Below are 22519 nucleotides of genomic sequence, written 5' to 3' on the forward strand. Positions count from 1 at the left end.
ATGGTGGTATGCAAAGAAGCAGAGGCTCAACTGATCGTGCCCATTTTCTATGATATCGACCCCGCTGATTTAAAATACCAACGTGGATGTGTTGAGGAATCCTTCAGTAAGCACGAGCGCCGTAGAATTGACCGCAAGGAAATTTATAAATGGAAGCAGGCTCTCGGAAAGATTACTGAGATGATGGGATATGATCTGCGGAAGACAAACGAGGGGTAATCAACTTTTTACTGTCCTTTTAATGATATTAGCTTTAGCTATATGAGAATTTTGCCAAGCACTATGTTTTTGAAATTTTTAACTGGATGGGGCTAGATTTGATAATGAGGCAAATGTACTTTCCGTGCCCTTCTTGTTGCCCACTGCATCGTCCTTAATTGGTCAATTTAGTACGGTTTAACTGGATTATTTCCTTTTGACCAAAAAAAAAAAAAAAACTGGATAATTTCCTTCGTAATTTTCATGGACTGTTGTTAATTATGTTGTAATCTCATCACGATTCCTTATTTTCATCTTCACATTTGACAGTCATGGTGCAATCATAGAGACAGTTGTTTCATATATTCTAGAGCGGCTGAAGAAGAATGATTTAGATGTGATTGACGGTTTGGTGGGCATGGAACCCCACGTACGGGAGGTTATGAAAAAGCTTGGTGTCATCTATGTCAATGAGCAGGCAACCGGAGTACATGACAAAGATGTACGCATACTTGGAATATGGGGCATGCCAGGGATTGGCAAGACTACCCTTGCAAAGGTTGTGTACAACAAAATTCATCGTCTCTTTGAACGCTGTAGTTTTCTTTCCAATATTCGAGAAAATGGTGCATCCGATGGACTCATCATGGGCCTACAAGAACAGTTAATCTCAGACCTCCGAAGGAAAGAACGTAGAAGGCTAGGAACTCTTGATCAAATGACTAATGTCATAGAAAGTTCATTTAGCAAAATGAAAGTTCTCATTCTTCTTGATGATGTGCATGCTTTTGAACAAATCAAGCATTTAGTTAGGAAACTCAGTTGGTTTGGCCCGGGAAGCAAGATTCTCATGACAGTTGGAAAAATCGATGTTCTTGATGGTTATGGAGATGGAGTGGCTGATAAGTATGAGGTTGGAGAAATGGGGCCTTGTCAAGCTCTTCAACTTTTCCGCAAGCATGCTTTTAGTGGGTGTACTTGTGAAGAGGAGGATGAGTATGATTCTCTATCCAGAGATATTGTTAATACTATTGAGGCTTCCTTTGGCAATAGAAGTAACAGCTTCTTTCTTGCATAAGAATAAGGGGAAAAGACAAACATGGAAAGATACATTGGATAGCTTAAAAAGGAAGCCGGAGAATAAAGTCCAACAAGTGATCCAGTTAAGCTATGACTCCTTGCATGAAGAGACAAAAGAGATATTTCTCGACATAGCATGTTTTTTCATTGGAACAGATGAGAGAATTCCCTTATACATGTGGCGTGCATGTAAATATGATCCAAGAGGAGTCAAATTTCTCCATGACCTAGGTTTGGTCAAAATTAGAGAAAACAATGAAATATGGATGCATAATCAACTAAGGGAATTTGGCCGGGAAACTGTTAGAATGCAAGATCCCCACGAGCCTCGAAACCGAAGTAGGTTATGGAATCACATTGATGCACTTTCCATGCTTAATGGAAAGCAGGTATACTTTTTAAGATCTTAAACACAGTCAACAATCTTTGAAGATACTTCCTTTCCTGATTTTTCTTTCCCAAAATGAAGTGTGAATGGCTATATTTCATTTCCCTTTCTACTTATTTAGTTCCTTCGATTTGCAGAGTCCTAGCAAGGTGGAAGCCCTTGGTCTCACATTTGATGAGGGACAAAGTGAAAGTTTAAGATGTGAAAGATTTAGCCATCTAGGGCGCTTGAGGTTCTTGAGATTGGACCGGGCTATTGTTGGAGGGAGTTCTCATGATGTATCTGGCTACCTAGGGCACTTGAGGTTGTGGAGATTGGACAAGGATTCTGTTGGAGGGAGTTCTCAGAGTGTTCTTTCAAATTTAAGGTGGCTTGATTGGCAAGGGTGCAGTCAGATCTCTGAACTACTTATTTTTCATTTGAGAAACTGGTCATTCTTGATCTATCTCGCAGTTTGGTCATTGGAGATTCACAAGTATGGGGACAAGTCTTGAAGGTAAAGTGCAATTTTGTCTATGTATCTTGGGATTATTAGAATAGCTAGCACCAACTGAACCTTTTCTGTCCTCTTTTCTTGCAGAAGGCAAAGGAATTGAAGGTTTTGAACCTAAGTAGTTGTAGTAACCTGAATGCTTTTCCAGACTTCCATGCTTTGATGTACTTAGAGATATTGGTCCTGGAACATTGTTCCACTATCCCAAATTGATCCATTGATAGGTAATCTGAAGAACTTAGTCTCCTTAAATCTTAAATTCTGCAAATCCGTCAGCAGATTGCCGCAAGAACTATGTGATATGAAAGATTTAGAAGAACTTCTGATAGATGGAACTGCCATTAAGAATATTGATTTCAAGCCAGCCTCCATGGAGAAACTTAAGATTCTGAGCGCTTGCCAGTGCAAAAAATTGGCTCATATATCAGACTCTATTGGTCACTTGGAATCTCTTGTGCATCTTCGATTGGATGGTGCTGATATTGAACAGCTACCAGATTCTATTAAGTCCTTAAAGAAACTTCGGAGCCTGCTTCTAGGAAATTGTGAGAAACTATGTGAGCTTCCTCCTTCCATTGGGAATCTTGAGTCACTGGAAGTCATGGATCTATCAAACACCCAGATTGTTAGTTTACCTAGGTCCATCAAGCATTTGAAAAATTTGAAAGTGCTGAAGATGGAGGAAACTCACTTAGAAAAATTCCCCAAAGAGATAAAAAAATCTAAAAAAGCTGGAAGAGATAGATCTATCAAAATGCTGGAATCTGAAGGGGTGGATTCTCTGTGATATCAGAGGATTATCCTCATTGAAAATCTTGAGGCTATCATCTACCAGTATTTCTAGCCTACCCTGGACCCTTCCTTTTCTCTCTGATCTCCAACAACTCGATTTAAGTAAATGTGACCAACTTTGGGATTTGCAAAGACTTCCATCTAGCTTAAGCATTCTTCGTTGGGGATCCAAGACAATGTGGACTGTGCCAGACCTTTCTTTCTTGAGAAACTTGAAAGAGCTGTACTTGGGTGATAACTTTAATCCTACTGATCCAATGCAGAATTCTTCCCCTGAGCCACCACAAATTGGATGGTTAGCAAGACTAGCGAGTCTAGAAATCTTGGAGTTGTGCCACTCAAAGATTAACAAGCTACCTAAACATTTTAGTAAACTTCAACTTAGAAAACTTGTTTTACACTATGCATGCTTGTGTGACCTTGGGGAGCTACCCTCTAGCTTATCGGTATTGTGCCTTCACAGCTGCATGATTCAATATTCATTATTTTCTACGGTGAGAGGTCTGTCTGAATTAGAACTCAAACGCTGTCACTTGGCAGAGACTATCAGTCTTAAAGGTTTGAGGCGATTGGAACTACTGAAAATATCTGACTGCAATGTGCGAAAACTTGATGGGTTGGAAAATTTGCCTCATTTTAGAAGGCTCACTTTAATGGACTGCCCTTCATTGACCGGATTGCCAGATCGAACAAATCGTACATTCGAAATCGATGGGTACAATTTCCCAGAAAAACAAATAGTCGGCGGTTATGGTGCTCGCACCGATGTTTAGAATATTGGGGAAATGCTTCAAGAATGATTCCGACTTATGAGTGAAGATCTTGCTGCAGTGGATTTTCGGTCTATCTTCGATAAGAAGTTGGAGGCTCTTTGAAAGGTAAATATTGCTACTTTTTGCTTTCTTTGACTTGAACATCTGTACAGCTCCATGATGCGCACCACACGGTCCTTTTCTCTTTTGGTACTGCAGTCAAATTTCCGAGCAGTGTCCTCTCCACCTCGTGGGCTTGGAACTTCTTTCTTGGTAGGCCCGACCTTGGGGGCTTGGACAGGCAAGTTTGTGCTTTGAAATATTTTGCCAGCTTTCGATTTTAATTTCTCAATTCTTTCATTTATTTTCTATTCTTCTAGTGAAGATGCATAAATGGTAACTGGAGCACAGAATCCAGCATAAAATAAAACTAACAACAGAAATTTGATATTAGATAATTCAATTTGCCAGTGCTTTGTGCATGAAATCATGGAACATTCTTGGCATTTTAATTTCTTCATTTTTCGCTCGTTTTTGTCATTCAGAAGACGGTGGGGACAGATTTAGTAGCAATATACTGGGTGGGTTGGGATGGATCCTCAATGTCAGAATGATGATTGGGCAAAGACTCTACTTGGTGGAGGAGAGATGGCTGGCTCTTTTGTTTGGATGGGAGATTTGTAGCCTTGGAAGTCCGGTGGATGCATGTTGAAAAGATAAGCTGATGGGACTCGAGTGCAACACGTGGCGTCGCATGCTGCTCGTTCCTTTTTGGGCTGAGGCTTACAAGATTAACAGGGGAGTCGCAGCTGCAGTGTTGCAGAGTTTTGACTCTCAATCTGGGTCGATGTTGGTAACTTAAAAGTAATAAGAACAAAGCCTTTCCGGTACCCATATCAGTGTTGCAACGAGCGTCAAATGGGTAATCATTGTCTCATATCTGTTTTAATCAATACACTGATCCCGCGTCCGTATTCTGCAACTTCCATCAGGCACTGCATTTTTCCATCAAACATTGTTGTGCATTATTATCTGCTGTGCTTCGAGCTCTCCCTTATGAAGGTTCATATGCGACAGTCATATTATTTTAGCAGTTCGACAAGCCAAAATAATTCGTTTGCGTTTTATAAAAAGGATTCTCCACCGTGAAAGCTTATTATACTACTTATGGCCATGTGATAAGGAGAAGAACTCACATGCTTTTGTTCTATGATGATCATTTTCATTCTCTTTCGTTTTTTTCTAATTTTCTTGTAAATTGCTATTGAGAATGGTGATTTGTGGGTGATTTTCCTGAGGAAGCCTCTAAGATGTAACCGAAACTAGAATACTTCATAGGGTCAACTTGTCATCTTAAACTTATGCTCTAATGAGGACAGTACATCCAGACTATATATAGAAGTGAAAAAAAACATTTTAATCATCTTGTAGGAGAGAGGAAATGCAGAGTGCGTTCAGAATATGTTGTTTGATATGGATTAAGTATGGATATTTACTGTGTCATGAGAAATATAGGAGCATCTTGAATATTACCGTCTGTATGTTGTGAGAGACTTTGGCTATGCAGACGCCTTAAATATTTCCATGTTCCCTTCAAGCAACAGCCTTTGGCTGCCAAGAACATTGTTTGTGATGATAGCCTCTGGCCTCGCAAACAAATTTTGAGCTTGAGGTTCTTGAGATTGGAACAGGCTACTATTGGAGGGAGTTCTCCGAATACTCTATCAAAATTAAGGTGGTTTGATTGGCAAGGATGCAGCCAGATCTAAACTACTTAATTTGCATTTGGAGAACTAGTCATTCTTGATCTATCTCGCAGTTTGGTCACAGGAGATTCTCAACTACGGGGACAAATCCTGAAGGTAAAGTGTACATTAGCCTGGGAGCATTAGAATAGCTAGCGCCACCTGAGCCTTTTCTCTCCTCTTTTCTTGCAGAAGGCAAGGGAATTGAAAGTTTTGAAGCTCAGTAGCTTGAAAGTGCTAGTATTAACACCTAGAGGGGAGGTGAATATGTGTAGAAACAGATTCTGCAAATTGCAGTGAAAATCTTTACTTTTAACTCTGAATAATAACAGACTTTTGAAACTTAGTCTAAAGAGCAGCAGACTTTGAGTGAGATCAGACTTTGGCAGTTAAATAGAATTACGACCTAAATAAAAAGATTCAGGGAAGAGAATAAGAATACAAGGTTTATAGTGGTTCGGCTTAGATCAAGTTTATGTCCACTCTCCCACGCTAACAGCCTTCTTGGCTGGATTCCACTATGCAATCAACAAGAGATTACAACTTTGAGTGCAAATACTTAGTAGTAGATCACACTATCTCACTAAGTCACTCTTTTAGTATTTCTCTCATGATTACAAACGTTTAAACTCACAAGAAATAAGTGTATGATCGAAGGTCGCTCAGACTTTGGAATTATAAATTATACGCTCTGTCTCTTACTTGCTCATCAGTAATTGATTTCCTTAAATACCCCTCCACTTCCAAACTAGCCGTTGGACATTATCTCGAGGATCGTCTTCCAATCTACCTATTGGACAGATCTGTATCTAGAAGATTTAGTAGCCGTTAAGTGACAAATGTAGAATCCCAAATTGATTTCGATCACCCATACAAACAGAATCTTGATTTCCATAAGTAAAGTTTCTTCGTATAGAAAGTTCTTGTCTTCAAAATCTAATTGTCAATTAATTAGATTGAGTCAATCAAATCAATTTTGATGTGGAATCCAAACCAAATCACTAGCCATTATATCTTTAGGGCTTGTATTACGTTTTATCGAATTGTTTCGTTCTGGATGTAAAGTCTAAGAGTAATAGACTTTATAATTAGACTTTACAATTTGAGTCTGAGCATATTTTGTTTTTGAACAGATTTAGCTTTAAGGTTTGAACATAGGCTGAATAAGTTCAGCTTCAACATAGAGTCTGTTTTCTAGTTCAGCTTCAGTATAGAGTCTATCTTCTGGTTCTTCATTCATGTTCAGCCCTGAATTTGTCGAGTGAGCGAGACTTCGACATATAGAATGACTTTGACACTAAAGTATGGCGATCTTCTTTAATTTGACACAGAAGTCTAGAAATCTTCATAATATACTTTGGACATGTGTTACGTTCAGTCTTCTGGTTGTCTTCAGATTTTGACAATATCCTTTACATGTTTTATCATCTACATGGTCTATTACTTAACCATTAAACACGTTAGTAGCTTTTGATTTATTTTGTCATCTTCAAAACATCATAAGGGATTTCCCTAACATAGCTCACTAGCATACATCTCCAGACCTCCATACTTCAATGCATTTAAAGAGATTAGTCCCGGAACGTTGTTCCCTATTATTATAAATTGGTTTTTTTTTTGTAAGTATTATTATTATAAATTGGTTGATCCATAGGTAATCTAAAGAACTAAATCTCCTTAAATCTTAGGCTCTGCAGATTCTCCAAATACTTGCTAGAAGAACTATTATGTGAAAGCTTTGGAAGAACTTTTGATTGATGGAACTTCCGTACATATGATTCATTTCTGACAAGCCTCTATTGAGTGACTTAAGATTTTGAGTGCTTGCCAGTGTGAAAGTTTGAATCATATATCAGATTTTAATGGTCACTTGACTTCTCTTTTCTATCTTGGATTGGATGGTGCTGCTATTGATAGCCTCCCAGATTCTATTGGATCCTTAAAGAAACTTCGGAGCTACTTTTAGGAAATCGTGAGAATTTACTGCGACTTCCTTATTCCATTGGGAATCTTGAGTCGCTGGTAGTCATGGATCTATCAAGCACCAAGATTGCTAGATTACCTAGGCTGGTCAAGCATTTGAGAAATTTTAAAGTGCTGAAGATGGAGTTATAGTGGGATATTTTCAGAAGTTCCAATAGCCTATCAAACAATAGCCAAGGGAGTTGCAGCTGCAGTGTTGCGGAGTTTTGTATCTCAATCTGGGTCGATGTCAGTAACTTAAATGTAGTAAGAACAACGCATTTCCCCTACCCGTGTCAGTGTTGCAACGGGCGTCAAAGGGAGAATCACCATCTCATATCTGTTCTAATCAATACCCCGATCCTGAGTCCGTTTTGTGCAACTTCAATGAGACTGCATTTTTCCATCAAACATTGTTGTGGTTCCTTAGCCGCTGTGCTCGAGCTCTCTTATTTGAAGGCTTATCATGCGACAGTCATATGATGTTAGTGGCAGTGCTTCCACAAGCCAAAATAATTCGTTTCTGTTTTTCAAAATAGATTCTCCACCATAAAAGCTAATTATACTACATTTGGCCGTGTGATAAGGAGAAGTACTTACATGCCTTTGTTTCTGATTATCATTTTCTTTCTCTTTTTCTTCTTTGCCACTGAGAATGGTGATTCGTGGGGGATTTTTCCTGAGGAAACCTCCAAAATGTAGCTGGAACTAGAATGCATCATAGGTCATCTTGTCATCTTGAACTTTTGCTCTAATGAGGACAGTACATGTAGACAATAACTAGAAATAGAGAAAGTGAAAAGACATGGAAACTCTTCTTGTCGGAGGGAGGACACGCAGAGTGCTTTCAGGTTATCCTTTAGAATATGTTAACAACATGGATTTCAAGTATGGATATTTACTGTTTCATGAGAAATATTGGAGCATCTTGAATTACCTTTGTTGTCAGAGACTCTGGTCACGTGGACGCCTTAAAAATTTCCGCATTCCCTTCAAGCAAACGGCCTTCAGACGTCAAGAACACCGTCTGTCATGACAGCCTCTAGCCACGCAAACTCCACGAAATTTTCTGAGCGACTATAGTTTGGCCTCTGCTCAGAGCGACGAATATGTGCATAAAAGCTCCACACGGTCGAAATAAACTACATTAGTAAACCTTACTAGCAGTAGATTCATTTAATTGCGAACTATCCTTTGAGAAGATCTTTGACATTCGCGTTTAGCCGTGTCAATGAATGTATAGACTGTAGTAATCTATATAGCTTATGCCGGAGTAACCTCACTTTATGAGAGGGATAGTTCCATTACAATAGTACATGAAGATGAATCGCTCATCTGTGCTGAAGATGACTTAAAAGCATGAAACTTTGCAGAGCAAGTTGAGTTTCTTGAATGAAGTTGGGATTTCATTTTCCCGTTGATAATACAGGTTCGGAGTTTTGATAAATATAATGGACCACAAAGAAGTTTGTTCGATGATAAAGGGTCCAAGAACCTCGTTAAACAAAACGATTAGCAAAAGTCATGAACCGAAGTCCCATCCCCTGGTGTCGACATCTGCCATATAAATACAAGGTATGATCATGCAAGAAGATGAGGAAGAACAAGAAACCATCAATTAGAAGTTCAAGACCTGTAAATACTAGAACTAAAAGGAGGATGAAGGAATGCTCAATCTCGCTAAACTCTTATCTGACTTTTCATCTAGTCTTTCATTTGGGTCCTTCATGATATCATACGCCTTTAGTCTTCACTTCTGCGTTAGGATACTATTTTTGAAAAAATATTTTTAACTTTTTCAGTATTTAATAAATGGAAACTAATCAATATATAAAAAAGTTTGTATAGGATTTGAAAACGACAAGCTTAGATTAAGGGAAAAATGACTTCGCCTTCTGACAAGATGAAAATCACTTTTTCTCAATTACGATCATTTTTATTTAAATGAAAATTAACCAAATCTTTGAAACTTGACCATTTATTCAACGATATGCTTGACAGGTAAGCTCAGGACACTAATTTTTATGTTCTATTTCAAATGCATAGCAACTATTTAATTACACCTAATGTAACTTTAGATTACGTAGGAATGTGTAACCGTTAAGTTTCATGTGTCATAATGAATAAGAGAGAGAGAGAGCCAATCATAGGATGAAGCCATCGCCATCCCCATTGCCGTACACGTGTCCCTTGTTACCTTCCCCTGGGCCCGAGAATAATGGTACTTATGCCGAGTGGGATTGCGGTAATGAAAGCATCTTTACAAGATGACCCCTGCTGAGAATTGGCGGAAGGATTCTGCAAATGACAGCATCGACAAGTGTGCGGTGTCGAGAGTCGTCTGCATAGCGCCGATGATTGATTATTGTCAGAATTTTGAGTGAAAAACATTGGGGGATAAGTGTATCGTGTATTACTTTTCAATGGTCAATGATGTACAATATGAGTCCTATTTATAATACATAGGATCAAAACTATCTAAGTAAGAAAAATATACAGAACATATGAAAATAATTTCCTAATACATAATATTCTAATTTTCTAACAATAAACTAATCAGCATCAATTAAGATCAACATAAAGATCAATTCCATGCAGCAAGATCAATTAGCTGGCAACAGTATCTTCAACAATTATCTTCGAAAGACACGAATCTTTGGGTGATCTCTCTCGTGTCACATGCCTGTTGCACCAGTCACAATGTTAGATTAGCCCTGCCAAAAAAGCAATGAAAGAAATGATGCCATCTACCCTTTCGAATAAATCATGTGTTAGCAGCCTCACCATCCGCTTTGTCTTTTGCTCTTAATCTCTAGCATCTTTTCCCTAATGACGCGGACCCAAAGACCTGGCAATACTAAAATAAGCCAGAGTCATTGTTATGTGTAGACAATCTTGATCCGAAACAGTTTGCACGTAATTGACAAGATTCGAATGGTCATATTTGGTTCTCGAACTAAAAATTATTAGCACTCTAATTAAATGCGTTAAATCTTTATTCTTGTATTCTATATATGTGATTTTCTATATCAACATGTAACATGATGTTTTTCTTTAGCTCTCTCGTCGACTAGATTGATGTAAAGTAACTTCTACACAAATATTGATTTTTTGTGCCCTTTGAGAAAATTTAAACATCCATAATCAATTGGATAATCACTAATAAAAAAGACATTGATGTTTAATGGCGATCAATTTCGTACAAATAGAAGCACAAATTCTAAAGCTCAAAAGCTCAAATTCTCCATCACATCTCACATTTATGCTTCCAAACATCATGGAGCCCAATTGCTGTCATTCGAGGCACCCTTTCCTACAATCCCCGCAAGGAAGAATTATGATTTTTTGTAGATACTAGACCCGTCAAAAGAATGGGTCGGGTTGAATTGTGCCAGGTCGAAAATGATTCGACCTAAATCGATCAAATTAAGCTATTTGACCCATTTTATATTCAATGCAATTTAGTAATCCATACTTAATCCCTATTTGATCTAAATCCGACCCACCCAGCTCAACTCAAAATTCAACTTTAGCAACATTTCTCTTTAAATTATCAACTTTGAAGAAGGTGCTTTATGGATTGATTTGTCGAGTTAGTGAGGGAGATTGGAGGTCAGGTTATGGAAGGGGCATGAAGGTGGTGGTGAAAGGTTGGGTTTCCTTGAAGTGCAATTTGCGACAATAGAGTGAATCCGCAAGACCTGATGATGATGAAAGTAGAGCGCGAGTCATGAAATCAAACAGGGAGAGAGAAGAGAATGGTGAAGAAAGATTAAAGTAGGCTAAGTCTAGCCTATTTATTAAATGAATTGAAAGTGGGATTATAACAAACCCGTTAAAACCCCTATGTTTTGGGCTTTTGACTTTATAAACCCTACCATCATCTTCTTCTTCTGCTAGTATTGCCATGTCTGGCCCAAATAAAGGTCCTGTACGCGCAAATCTAATGACATGCCCGTAGACTCACCTTGACTCACCTACTCTAATTCCCGGAGGCGCGAATCTAGTGACATATGCACGTAGACTCACCTACTCCTCTTCTTCTTCTTCTTCTTCTTGAAGGAGGGGCATACAGAGATTTCGATGGTTGGACCGTCTAATGAACCGGGACAGAAAGAGGAAGATTTGGAAAAGAGGAATTCAAGAAAGAAGGCAAGAAATAGCATAAGGGGATAGTTATCCAAAAGTATTAAATTTATTGTACAGTGATCTATTCAATCATTATGTTTGTAATTTGGTCTATTCAGTCTTAAACTTTTTGAGAGTTTTTCAATATAATTCATATGGCTAATTTTGGTAGGAAATTGCTAACATGGCGATCCAATCAATGTCGGCTTACCTACATGTCAACATTAATGTAGATGATTTTTTAATTTTTTAAAATTTTTAAAAAGTTTTCCTATTTTTTAAATAATTTTTTTTCATTTTTTTCTCGTTGAGGCCTTGGCAACCCTGCTGAAAAAAGAAAAGAAAAGAAAAGAAAAGAAATAAAAAAATTGGAAAAATTTAAAGCCAAATTGATCATGAACCGAAGTTATAGGTTTGGTTTGGATCGTGACTTGACTTGGGTTCAGAATTTTTCAAAATTTATAATAATTCGATTTAGGATGAAAGCACTTTGAAAGCAAATCAAACAGAACCAAAGCATCCTAAAAATAGCTAAGAGCCTCGAAGGATAATGCGTGTTGTGGAGTGGAAATGTGGATGTGGAAGTGCAAGTCCTGGCATCGGATAGTGCTCGTAACAAGACTAGTCCTCGTCCTAAACCCTGATAAGTCGGAAGCCGGTCTTTCGATAATTAGTGCATATATGTGCTGGTAGACAAAAATGACAGAAGAAATGTATTCAAATTAACGTTACTTCATGCTCCTATGGATTGCCAAAATCGTTTGCGTCTGTGGCATCATTCTGGAGAACTTAAATGCACCTTCAAACCTAGCCCAGGCCATGGTGGGAGTTTTAAAGAAGGGTTGTCATCGGGAGAAGGGAGGAGAGGTGTGCAACGTGCTCGCCCTGCCTCTTTCGGACAGTTCTTGGATAGTTGTCAGTTAATGGACCCAGAGAGTAAGGGATGCTGCTTCACGCGGTCGAATAATAGGGATGGGATGGCAAAGGTTTGAGAGAGAGAAATGATCAGGCAGCAGCGAAAAAGAACCGGAAAGCTTCCTTCCCAAACGCTGAAATATGGGCTCTTCCTACAGAGGGCTATCTTAATTTGCTCTAATTGAACCACCCAGGAGGAAAGAGGAGTTTAAGTTTGAAGAGTTTTGGCAGGAACATTACGAGCGTCCAGGTTTAAAAGTAAAGCAATGCAATGAGACTACTGATTCTCCCTATAAAATTAATAGTCTCCTTAGCACTAACATCCGAGAGTAGAAAGAAGTTCCATAATGCCAGGAAGAAGATTGAAAGATTAAAATAACAGCTTACTCGGTTGGTAAAAATCAGAGTAGACCAACTTCATAAGGAGTGACAAAAATCTATTCAAGTGAGGATCGACCAGCTTCGGAGGCAAGAGGAGCAGTATTGTCATCTGAGTCTAGGGTTTGATAGATGAAATCGCATGATCGTGATACCAAACCCAACCTCAACCATCTAAAAGACGTCAACTAAATAAGATTTCTCTATGACAAGACACTGAAGGGACTTGGCGTGCTGCGACTGAAAGACTGAAAGGAATGATGACCAAGTTAATGAGTGATTCGCACTTGACATGGCAGGTATAAAATTCTTGACGCAATTATAGATCAATGCCCTAAGGTGGTATCATTTGAGATGGGCACCTGAACTCACTAGACCTCGACTGATGGAAGATATCCGGTTGGCTGTTTTTGGGATGGGAGCAGCTAAAGCACCGGGACCAGACGAAATGAGCGGATTGTTTAACCAAAGGTACCGGGAGACTGTTAAAGCAAAAAATATTCTGTTAACACGAGTTATTTTCATATGTTGATAGGAGATCGAACCAAGCCTAGATTACATTAGTTCTCAAAGTGCCTTCGCCGAGTGTACAGCTCAATGGCCTCTGCAATTTTGAATGTAAAGTGATAGCCGGAGTATTAGCTCACCGATTAAAATCATTAATGCCTTATTTGATTTCTCCTATTTTAAAGCACCTTTGCTCCGGGTGTTGGAGAAATATTTCCAGAATATTTTGAAGCTGACAAAATATTTCTATCAGTCTAGTCTGGATATTTGAAGACCGACAGTTTAAAGTCTGAAGACTTTGTCTTCACCAGACTCAAGACTCAAGACTCAAAACTCAAGACTCAAGACTTAAGACTCAAGACTATTCTCACTGACAGTCTTTCTAATCCAGCGACGAAGGAAATCCAAAGCCGAAGTATATGGTTGAGGATTCGATCCTACCCTCTGGAAAAGATTCTTTGGTTGGATAATCATTTCGGATTCTTTCATTGTTATCTAGATCAATTGAAAATCCGACGGTCGACGAAATATTCTTGGAATGTTCTATTCTTGGAAACCAAGATCCTGATTGTATGGGCGAACAGGATTGATGGGCTATCATCAGATTCCTTAAATAGCTCGGATGATCTTCTTAATTGATTCTGTCCAACGGGTAGATTGGAGGAATTCCTTTGGTAAGTGCCAACGGCTATGATGGCATAAAGGAGTATAAAAGGAAGACGTTCTAGTTGTTTTAAGTGTGTGATCGATAGAAAATTCCGTAGTCCGAAGAACCTTGATTGTTAGTCGATACTGATTCGAGCGAAATTGTATACACAAAGAGAGTGTTTATACTTGGTGACACCTTGAGCGAGTGTAGTAGATCATCTACACCTAGAAATCAAGGAAGATCAACACCGTAACATCTCTTTGTTCATAGTGGAATCCAGCCAATTGGCTGTCAGAGTGCGGAAGAGTGGACGTAGGCTTGAATCAAGCCGAACCACTATAAACCGCGTGTTCAATTCTCTCTTTCCCTTACTCAGTCTCACGATTGATTTTTAATTATCCAACTGTCTAAGTATTGTGCAATCTTTAAGAAAATTTTTATATACCTATTCACCCCCCTCTAGGTACTCGTACTAGCTATATCAATTGGTATCAGAGCCCGTGTTCTTACTTTATTTGAAGTGTTTTACTTCAGAGTAAAAGATCCATGGCGAGTATGCTAGCACCAGGGCTGGTGGAAGGGCAAAGCAATACTGCACCACCCTACTTTGATGGAAAGGATTACAACATCCGGAAAAACAAGATGAAAGCTTTTCTACGGTCAAAGGATCCTCCGGAATGGGATGTGGTGGAAAAAGGAATCACTCCTACCGCTGCATCGCATCCGAAAGAGGGAAAGAAACTGGGTTGAAGCCGGCGGAATGTCTCAAGAAGAGATAAACAAGAGACAAGCACTCGATGCTAAAGCAATTTACTCTTTATATTGTGCTTTGTCACCAATCGAATATAACGAGAATATCTTCTTGTGTTACAAAGCAAAAGAAGTCGGGACAGATTACATATCACTTATAGTGAAGGAGAAGAATTAACATTCTCCTTGGTCAATATGAATCCTTCAAAATGAAACCAGGAGAATCTATAACCGACATGTTTAGCCGTTTTTACGATATTGTCAATGGTCTTGAGAATCAAGGACAGAAAATTTCTGATCCTATGAAGGTGAACAAGCTATCGTGGACTCTCCAAGGATTGGAATCATATAAAGACTTCAATAAGAGAGACGCAAAGAATCATGCCATTATCTCGTAGACGAGGCGATTGGAACTCTTCGATCTTACGAAGTGGAACGAATTAATGAAGACGAAGATCCAAGAGGTAAGAAATCCATTGCATTAAAATCTAACGATGATTCTGATGATACAGATTCTGAAGAAGATCTGGACGATGAGGAGCTTGCTCTTATGATTAGAAGGTTCGAAAGCTGAATAGAAAAGGAAGAAGGTTCAACTCGAAGAAACAAAGTTTTCGGAAAACAGCAAACCAAGTTTGTTGATAATGAGGAACCAAACAAAGATGTAGTTTGCTTCGAGTGTAAGAAAAGGGACACATCGACTCCAACTCGTCCTCTTCGAAGAAGAAAAGAGGAAAGTCTGAGAAGTCTCGAAAGCTCTTAAAGCCGAAACCCGGAGCGATACAGAGTGTGAAGAAAGTGATGAGGAATATGCCAACGTGTCCGATGGCGCAACCGACTCGCACTGGATCGACTCTGCATGGTGAATTTGAGGTAAGTGATTATAAAATCCCTGTCAAAGTCTCTAAATACATTGATGAACTATGTTTTAGTCTTAAGACTTCTCTTAAAAAGATTTCCGTACTTAAAAAGGAAAACTCAGTTTTAAAACAAAAGGAAAACATTTTAGAAGAAAAGGTGAAAAGTTTAGACCTGAATATTTCTACTTAAAGAGAATGAAGATAATCTTTCGAAAGAAAATGCTCTCTTAAAACTGACTTATCAAATATTTCAAAGAAATTTTCAATAGGGTCGGAAAAACTTGAAAAAGTTCTTTCAGTCCAAAGACCTTACTTCAATAAGTCTGGTCTAGGTATGACAGCAGAAACGATCCCCTTGATTGATTTTCCGAAAGTAAAAGAAAGAATTAAGAAAAGACCATCGAGAGAGGCTTACAAAAATCATTTCAAGAAAGTTTTTGTAAAGTCTGTAGGTCGAAATGCTTTAAGGTGTTCAAAGTGTAACAAATGGATCATTTTGAAAAAGAGTGTCCTATGGTTTGAAGCTTTGTTAAGAAAGTATGGCCTAATAATGCTCATTCTACTAACGCCAAAGGACCCAAGAAAATTTGGGTACCAAAGAAAGCTTGAGACTCTCTTTTTGAATGCGGGTCTTTGTCAAAAAGAAGGTAAAGTGGTATCTTGACGGATGCTCAAGACACATGACAGAGACTCAAACCGCTTCATAAAGCTTATTCAAGTGAATGGTGGAAAAGTTTCATTTGGAGGAAACAGCAAAGGAAGCATTGTGGGATTTGGAACCGTGAAAATTGGAAATCTCACAATAAGCAATGTCTCTCTAGTGGAAGGACTCAACTACAATCTTCTCAGCATTAGCCAACTGTGTGATACTGGTTACAAGATCTCCTTTCAAGAAGGCATATGTTCCGGAATTAGCAAAGACTCAACTCAGTCTTTCATGGGTCGAAGGCATGGAAATATCTACCTCCTTGATGTAAAACCAAATGAAGAACAATGCCTAATCTCAATTCAAGATGAAGCAGTCCTATGGCACGTAAAGCTTGGCCATGTCAACATGAAGCAATTAGCCAAAATCTCATCAAAGAAGCTTGTTCGAGGTCTACCTAAATTGCCATACCAAAAGTCGACTTATGCACTCCATGCATTCCGGGAAAAGGTAAGAAATTCATTTAAGCCAATAAATCATGTCTCTACTAATCATGTACTACAGTTGCTTCATATGGATCTCTTCGGACCAACAAGAACCCAGAGCATTGGAGGTAAGAAATATTGTCTAGTAATCGTGGATGATTACTCTCGCTTTACCTGGGTATATTTTCTTGCAAGTAAGTCAGAAACCTTTTCGTACTTTGAGAAGTTTGCTAAAAAGGTTCAAAATGAAAAATGATGTGCAATCTCAAGTATAAGAACAGATCATGGAAGTGAATTTGAAAATCAAGATTTTACGAAATTTTGTGATAAATCTGGTTTTAATCATATGTTTTCCTCTCCATATACTCGAGCAAAATGGAGTTGTGGAAAGAAAGAATAGATCTCTTCAAGAAATGGCTAGAACACTTTTAATTGAAAGTAAAATTTCTTCACGATTTTGGGCTGAAGTCAATTTTTCAACCGCATGCTATATTATAAATAGAGTCTTTCTAAGACCTATTCTAGAGAAAACCCCTATGAATTGTTCAAAGGTAAGAAGCCTATTGTTTCATACTTTCATGTGTTTGGTTGCAAATGCTTTATTTTGAAAAATGCAAATGATCGAGTTGGTAAGTTTGAAGAAAGATCAGATGAAGGCATCTCCTTGGATATTCTACATCAAGCAAAGCCTACAGAGTCTATAACAAGAAAAGCCAGTCTGTGGAGGAATCAATGAACGTCAAATTCCAAGACTCAATGCTAGATGAATCCAGCCAGACTCAGTATGAAGAGTCTGAACCCTCTCTAGACCTTCCAAAGTCTACAACTCAAGAAGCGTCTCAGACTCTGGAAGTTCAACATCTAGAAGCTCATGAAGATTCTAATAAAGAAAGAGATCATCAACCAGGCAAATCAACCAGTAATTGGAAGCATAAATCCAATCATCCCAAAGATCTCATTATTGGCGAAATCAATGAAGGAATCCGCACCAGATCAAAAGGGCGTGAAGAATCTAGTGCTGTGGCTCTCATTTCTGAAATTGAACCAAAAAGCATAGAAGAAGCTTTATCTTATGAAAGTTGGATAGAAGCTATGCAAGAAGAACTCAGACAGTTCAACATTAATGATGTCTGGGAATTGACATCTAAACCAAAATGTAAAACTGTTATTGGAGCCAAATGGGTATTCAGGAACAAGATAAATGAAGAAGGAAAAGTCGTACGAAATAAAGCAAGACTCGTGGCCAAAGGATATACGCAAGAAGAAGGAATAGACTATGACGAGACTTACGCACCGCTTGCAAGGTTAGAAGCTATTCGACTATTACTTGCGTTTGCTTGTTATAAAAATTTGTGTTATTCCAAATGGACGTCAAAAGTGCGTTCCTAAATGGATTCATCCATGAGGAAGTTTATGTGGAACAACCACCTGGATTTGAAGACCCAAAGAAGCCGACTCGCCTTCGAATCGAAAAAGGCCTTGTATGGTTTAAAGCAAGCACCTCGAGCTTGGTACGACAAACTAAGTAAGTTTTTATTACGAATGGTTTTGTCAAAGGTAAAGTAGATACTACTTTGTTTATCAAAAAGGAAAACAAAAGCTTTTTACTTGTTCAAATATATGTAGACGATATTATTTTTGGATCACCTAATGAAAGTCTATGCAAGAAGTTTTCTAAGTCTATGCAGGATAAGTTTGAAATGAGTATGATGGGAGAATTAACATTCTTTCTTGGACTCCAAGTGAAACAAATGAAGGAATGAACTTTTATTCATCAAGAAAAATATGCAAATGATCTTGTCAAAAGGTTTGGATTGGAGAAGTGCAAAAAGACCGACATACCAATGTCATGTTCTTAGAAGATAGACAAGGATGAAGAAGGGAAGAAAGTAGATCAAAAGCTGTACAGGAGCATGATCGGTTCACTTCTTTATCTTACTACTTCTAGACCTGATATTTTGTTTAGTGTTTGCATCTGTGCTAGGTTTCAATCAGATCCTAGAGAATCCCATCTCAGTGCTGCAAAACGTGTTATCAAATATGTTGCCTCATCTTCAAACATCGGTCTCTAGTATCCCAAGAAGGGAGACTTTAATCTTCTAGGATACTCGATGCAGATCTGGCCGGGTTGCGAGTCGATAGAAAGAGCACTGAACTTGTCAACTACTTGGAAACGGGACGAGTGTCTTGGTTTTCGAGGAAGCAAAGCATCGTAGCTCTTTCAACGACGAGCGCAGAGTATGTAGCTCTTGGAAGTCGCTGTTCGCAAATTCTATGGATAAACAAATAGCTACAAGACTTTGGCATTGAAGACTCATGCACGTAAATCAGATGTGACAACACCAAAAGGCAATCAATCTCACCAAAATCCAATCCTTCATTCAAGAGCAAAGCATATTGAGATTCGACATCACTTCATTAGAGATCATATTCAAAATGGAGAAATCTCGATTCAATTTGTTGATTCAAAAAATCAACTAGCGGATATATTCACAAAGCCTTTGGAGAAAAATCAATTCGACTTTATCCGTTCAAGACTCAACATTTTGAAGCTTGAAGAAGTTAAAGTCTAGAGACCCACCAACTCTAAGACTCTAATCTCTCAGTCTTTAAATCCTCAGACTCAGACTTTCATGGCTATAGACCGTAAGTTGCTATTTTATCTAAAGGTACGAATTCTCGTTTAGTTATCTAAACTCGAAAAGGTACGATCTTTCGTTCGGTTATTCTATAATTCGTGTGAAATTCGAAAACTTGTCTTTTTAAAAAAGGATTAATTTTGGCAGTTATTGATTTTGAAAAGAAGTGTTCGTACACTTTCCTTGTACCGATTGAACTTCCCTTTTCAAAACTGAGTTATATATATATACAGTTTTTCTTCGCCAAATCTTCAAAACCCTAAAAGGAACTCTCCTCCCGATCCTGTTTCTATTTCCTGTTCATCTTCGAGAAAGTGGTCATTTTTTCTTGGGGAAGCAAGTGAAGGAATCTTCCAATCGACAAAGAAGGATGTCTTCTTCAAGGAAATCATCAAGAATCGCAAGCATGGGACCACAAAGAATGGAGAAGGGACCGACTCACTTCGATCTTACTGAGGAAGAAGACTTATCAAGTCAGCGACAAAGTCCGATTCGCTCCTCCACGTCATTCAACACCTCCGCCCCACAAGGTGCGAGTCAACATCCGGAAGAAGAGATAATCGAGGATGCCGACCAAAGAAGAGTCCAAAGACCCTCCTTTATCTATAAGCTTTATCGTGCGTTGAAAAGCACCGGTACTTCATTAAAATATATAGATGAATTCCTTAAGGACAAAAATTATGGGAATGAGTATCTTTTTCTGCGGAAAATGGAGGAATTGGGAGTTGCTCCGAAAGGAAGGGCGGAGGAGGCACTAACACCTTGCGAACATTCCAAGTGACCCTCGTATGCCGAGACAAAATCGATTGAAGGGAACAATGATGACAGAATGTTCCTTGAATTTCAACCTAAAATGGGTGTGGCAGCAAAGGTGAAAGGAAATCGGATGGATTTGTTCAAATCCAAGGATCAGGAAAATGTGTATTTCAGGCTGTTGAAAAGAGGGGTGATAAACCCTAGAAGTGTCGATTTTGACTTCCTGGACGCCATCAACATGAACTTAAGAGAGAAGTTGAATTTGCTTCAACTTGAGACTTTTTGCTCTGACTCTACGGACGGGTATGCTCAACTGACCGCTTATTTCTATTCAAATCTTAGCTTTTTGGATGCGAATAGAATTTCATTCAAAGGTACGAGACCAAGTCTACGTGGTAGATGTGAATATGTTGGCGGACATAGTTGGAGTTGAATGAGGACGTTATCTACCAATCAAAGTCTCACCTGCTCGTACTACTCTGGAACTTGTCAAAGATAGGGACGTAGAGAAGAAAATTACCTATTCCAGGATGAATGCCATCAACATTGTGCTTCATAAGATTGTGATCAACTCTCGCATCGAAGTCTACGTCAAAGACTTCCGTGTCTCTTTTCAAGCAAAGTTGATGTACGCGATCAACTTAGGACGGAAGTTCTCTCCCGCACACTATTCTCTTCCATATGTACGGAGCAATGTCGAAAGACAAAGGACAATTGCCTTATCCCGGTCCGGTGACCAAGATCTTCGAGACACATGAATATTGAACCGCCACAAACATTTTGTGTTCGACCGTGTGATAAGATGGTGGTAGGTTTGAAGATGTTAACGAAGATGCGTCCGCAAGAACTTTCCAAGGCAATGGAGAAATTCAGAGTGAAATCTCCGCCTACCGCTTTCAAAGAGAAAAGGAAAGGAGGCCATTGGTGCCCCATCGAAAAAGAAGAAAAGAACTCTCATCCTGGAGGATGAAGATGAAGATGAAGAGGATGAAGATCCCACTATCCAAGCACTGACAAGAACCAGACGTTCTGTGCCTCAACGGACAGAACTTCAGAAGAACAGAGAAGAAGAAGAGCAGAGAGAGAAGGAGAAAGAAGCTGAAGAAGAAAGAGAAGGAGAGAAAGAAAAGTCTGCTGAATCTGGAGAGAAGGGAAATCAAGAGCATGATCATCACTCTTCCCCTTTCGATGTCCTAGAGACAGGGGGAGTTGGCGAGCAAGAAAGGTCCTCACCTCATGCTGCTGATAGTGAAGGTCCAAGACAATCTCCAGCAGACCCAGAAGAATTCAGGCTTCTCAATTGCTTGACGAAGGTGATACGTCGACACCAAATCTCGCCGCGACTATACGTGAAGCGCCATCGTCCGCATTTACTCCATCCGAGAAAGCTCATGCCGCACAATGCACGGACAATTCTCGCAGATTTTCGTCGCATCATGGATATTCTTCGAAATGCGTGGCCAGATATATGCTCTAGACTGTGAAATCCAAGCCATGAAGAATGCTGGACAAGCATTTTCAGTCACCCTGGAAGACAAAATGAAAGACATTGCTCTGCAACTTCAAGCCAATGCCAAAGGAGAGGAGGTAGCTCAATTAAGGGAGGACTTGAAGAGGCTAGAAGGTGTAGTCCAGTCTATGGGAGATTTCCAGATCGTGCGCATTCCCAAGCAGACATGACTCCTTTCTCACCCTTTTTAATGATGACAAAAAGGGGGAGAACCAATTTGAACCAATCATCTTTTAAAACTTTGACTTTTGTGGTTATGTTTATTTTTGAGTATGACTTGAGAACTTGAACTTGGGTGTGAATTTAAATTTGACTGAATTGGCTGTGGATTTTGATGCTTGACTGGTTGCATTTATATCAAGTGTTGTTATATGGTATTACTCATGAAAGACTAACCAATTTTACGTGGATGCACGGAGTCTGGTTGCTTTATTAATCTTTTTGAGTTAGCCATATTGCTTGAGAAATGTTTTGCAGGTCAAAGTTGTTCAAATCTACAAGAAAGTTTTGTCACCATCAAAAAGGGGAGATTGTTGGAGGAATCTTTCGAATATTTTGAAGTCGACAAAACATTTCTATCGCCTGTCTGGATATTTGAAGACCGACAGTTTAAAGTCTGAAGACTTTGTATTCACCAGACTCAAGACTCAAGACTCAAAACTCAAGACTCAAGACTTAAGACTCAAGACTTAAGACTCAAGACTATTCTCACCACGTCTTTCTAATCCAATGACGAAGGAAATCCAAAGCCGAAGTATATGGTTGAGGATTCGATCCTACCCTACGGAAAAGATTCTTTGGTTGGATAATCATTTCGATTCTTTCATTGTTATCTAGATCAATTGAAAATCCGACGGTCGACGAAATATTCTTGGAATGTTCTATT

General features: G+C 38.9%; 1 protein-coding gene and 1 long non-coding RNA gene across 2 annotated transcripts; both read left to right on the forward strand.

Annotated features, from left to right (window-relative positions):
• On the forward strand, positions 1–1182 carry LOC120292071 (disease resistance protein RML1B-like). Its single transcript, XM_039309947.1, has 3 exons — positions 1–215; positions 529–1111; positions 1168–1182. Exons 1-3 carry the CDS (start codon positions 1–3, stop codon positions 1180–1182), a joined length of 813 nt encoding a protein of 270 aa, XP_039165881.1.
• Positions 1183–1240: 58 nt separating this feature from the next.
• On the forward strand, positions 1241–2357 carry LOC120292142. Its single transcript, XR_005549823.1, has 3 exons — positions 1241–1667; positions 1804–2162; positions 2247–2357. It is a non-coding gene; the product is annotated as an uncharacterized LOC120292142 (long non-coding RNA).
• Positions 2358–22519: the final 20162 nt, after the last annotated feature.

The sequence above is a fragment of the Eucalyptus grandis genome, chromosome 3 (genome assembly GCF_016545825.1).
Source record: "Eucalyptus grandis isolate ANBG69807.140 chromosome 3, ASM1654582v1, whole genome shotgun sequence".
Taxonomy (NCBI): domain Eukaryota; kingdom Viridiplantae; phylum Streptophyta; class Magnoliopsida; order Myrtales; family Myrtaceae; genus Eucalyptus; species Eucalyptus grandis.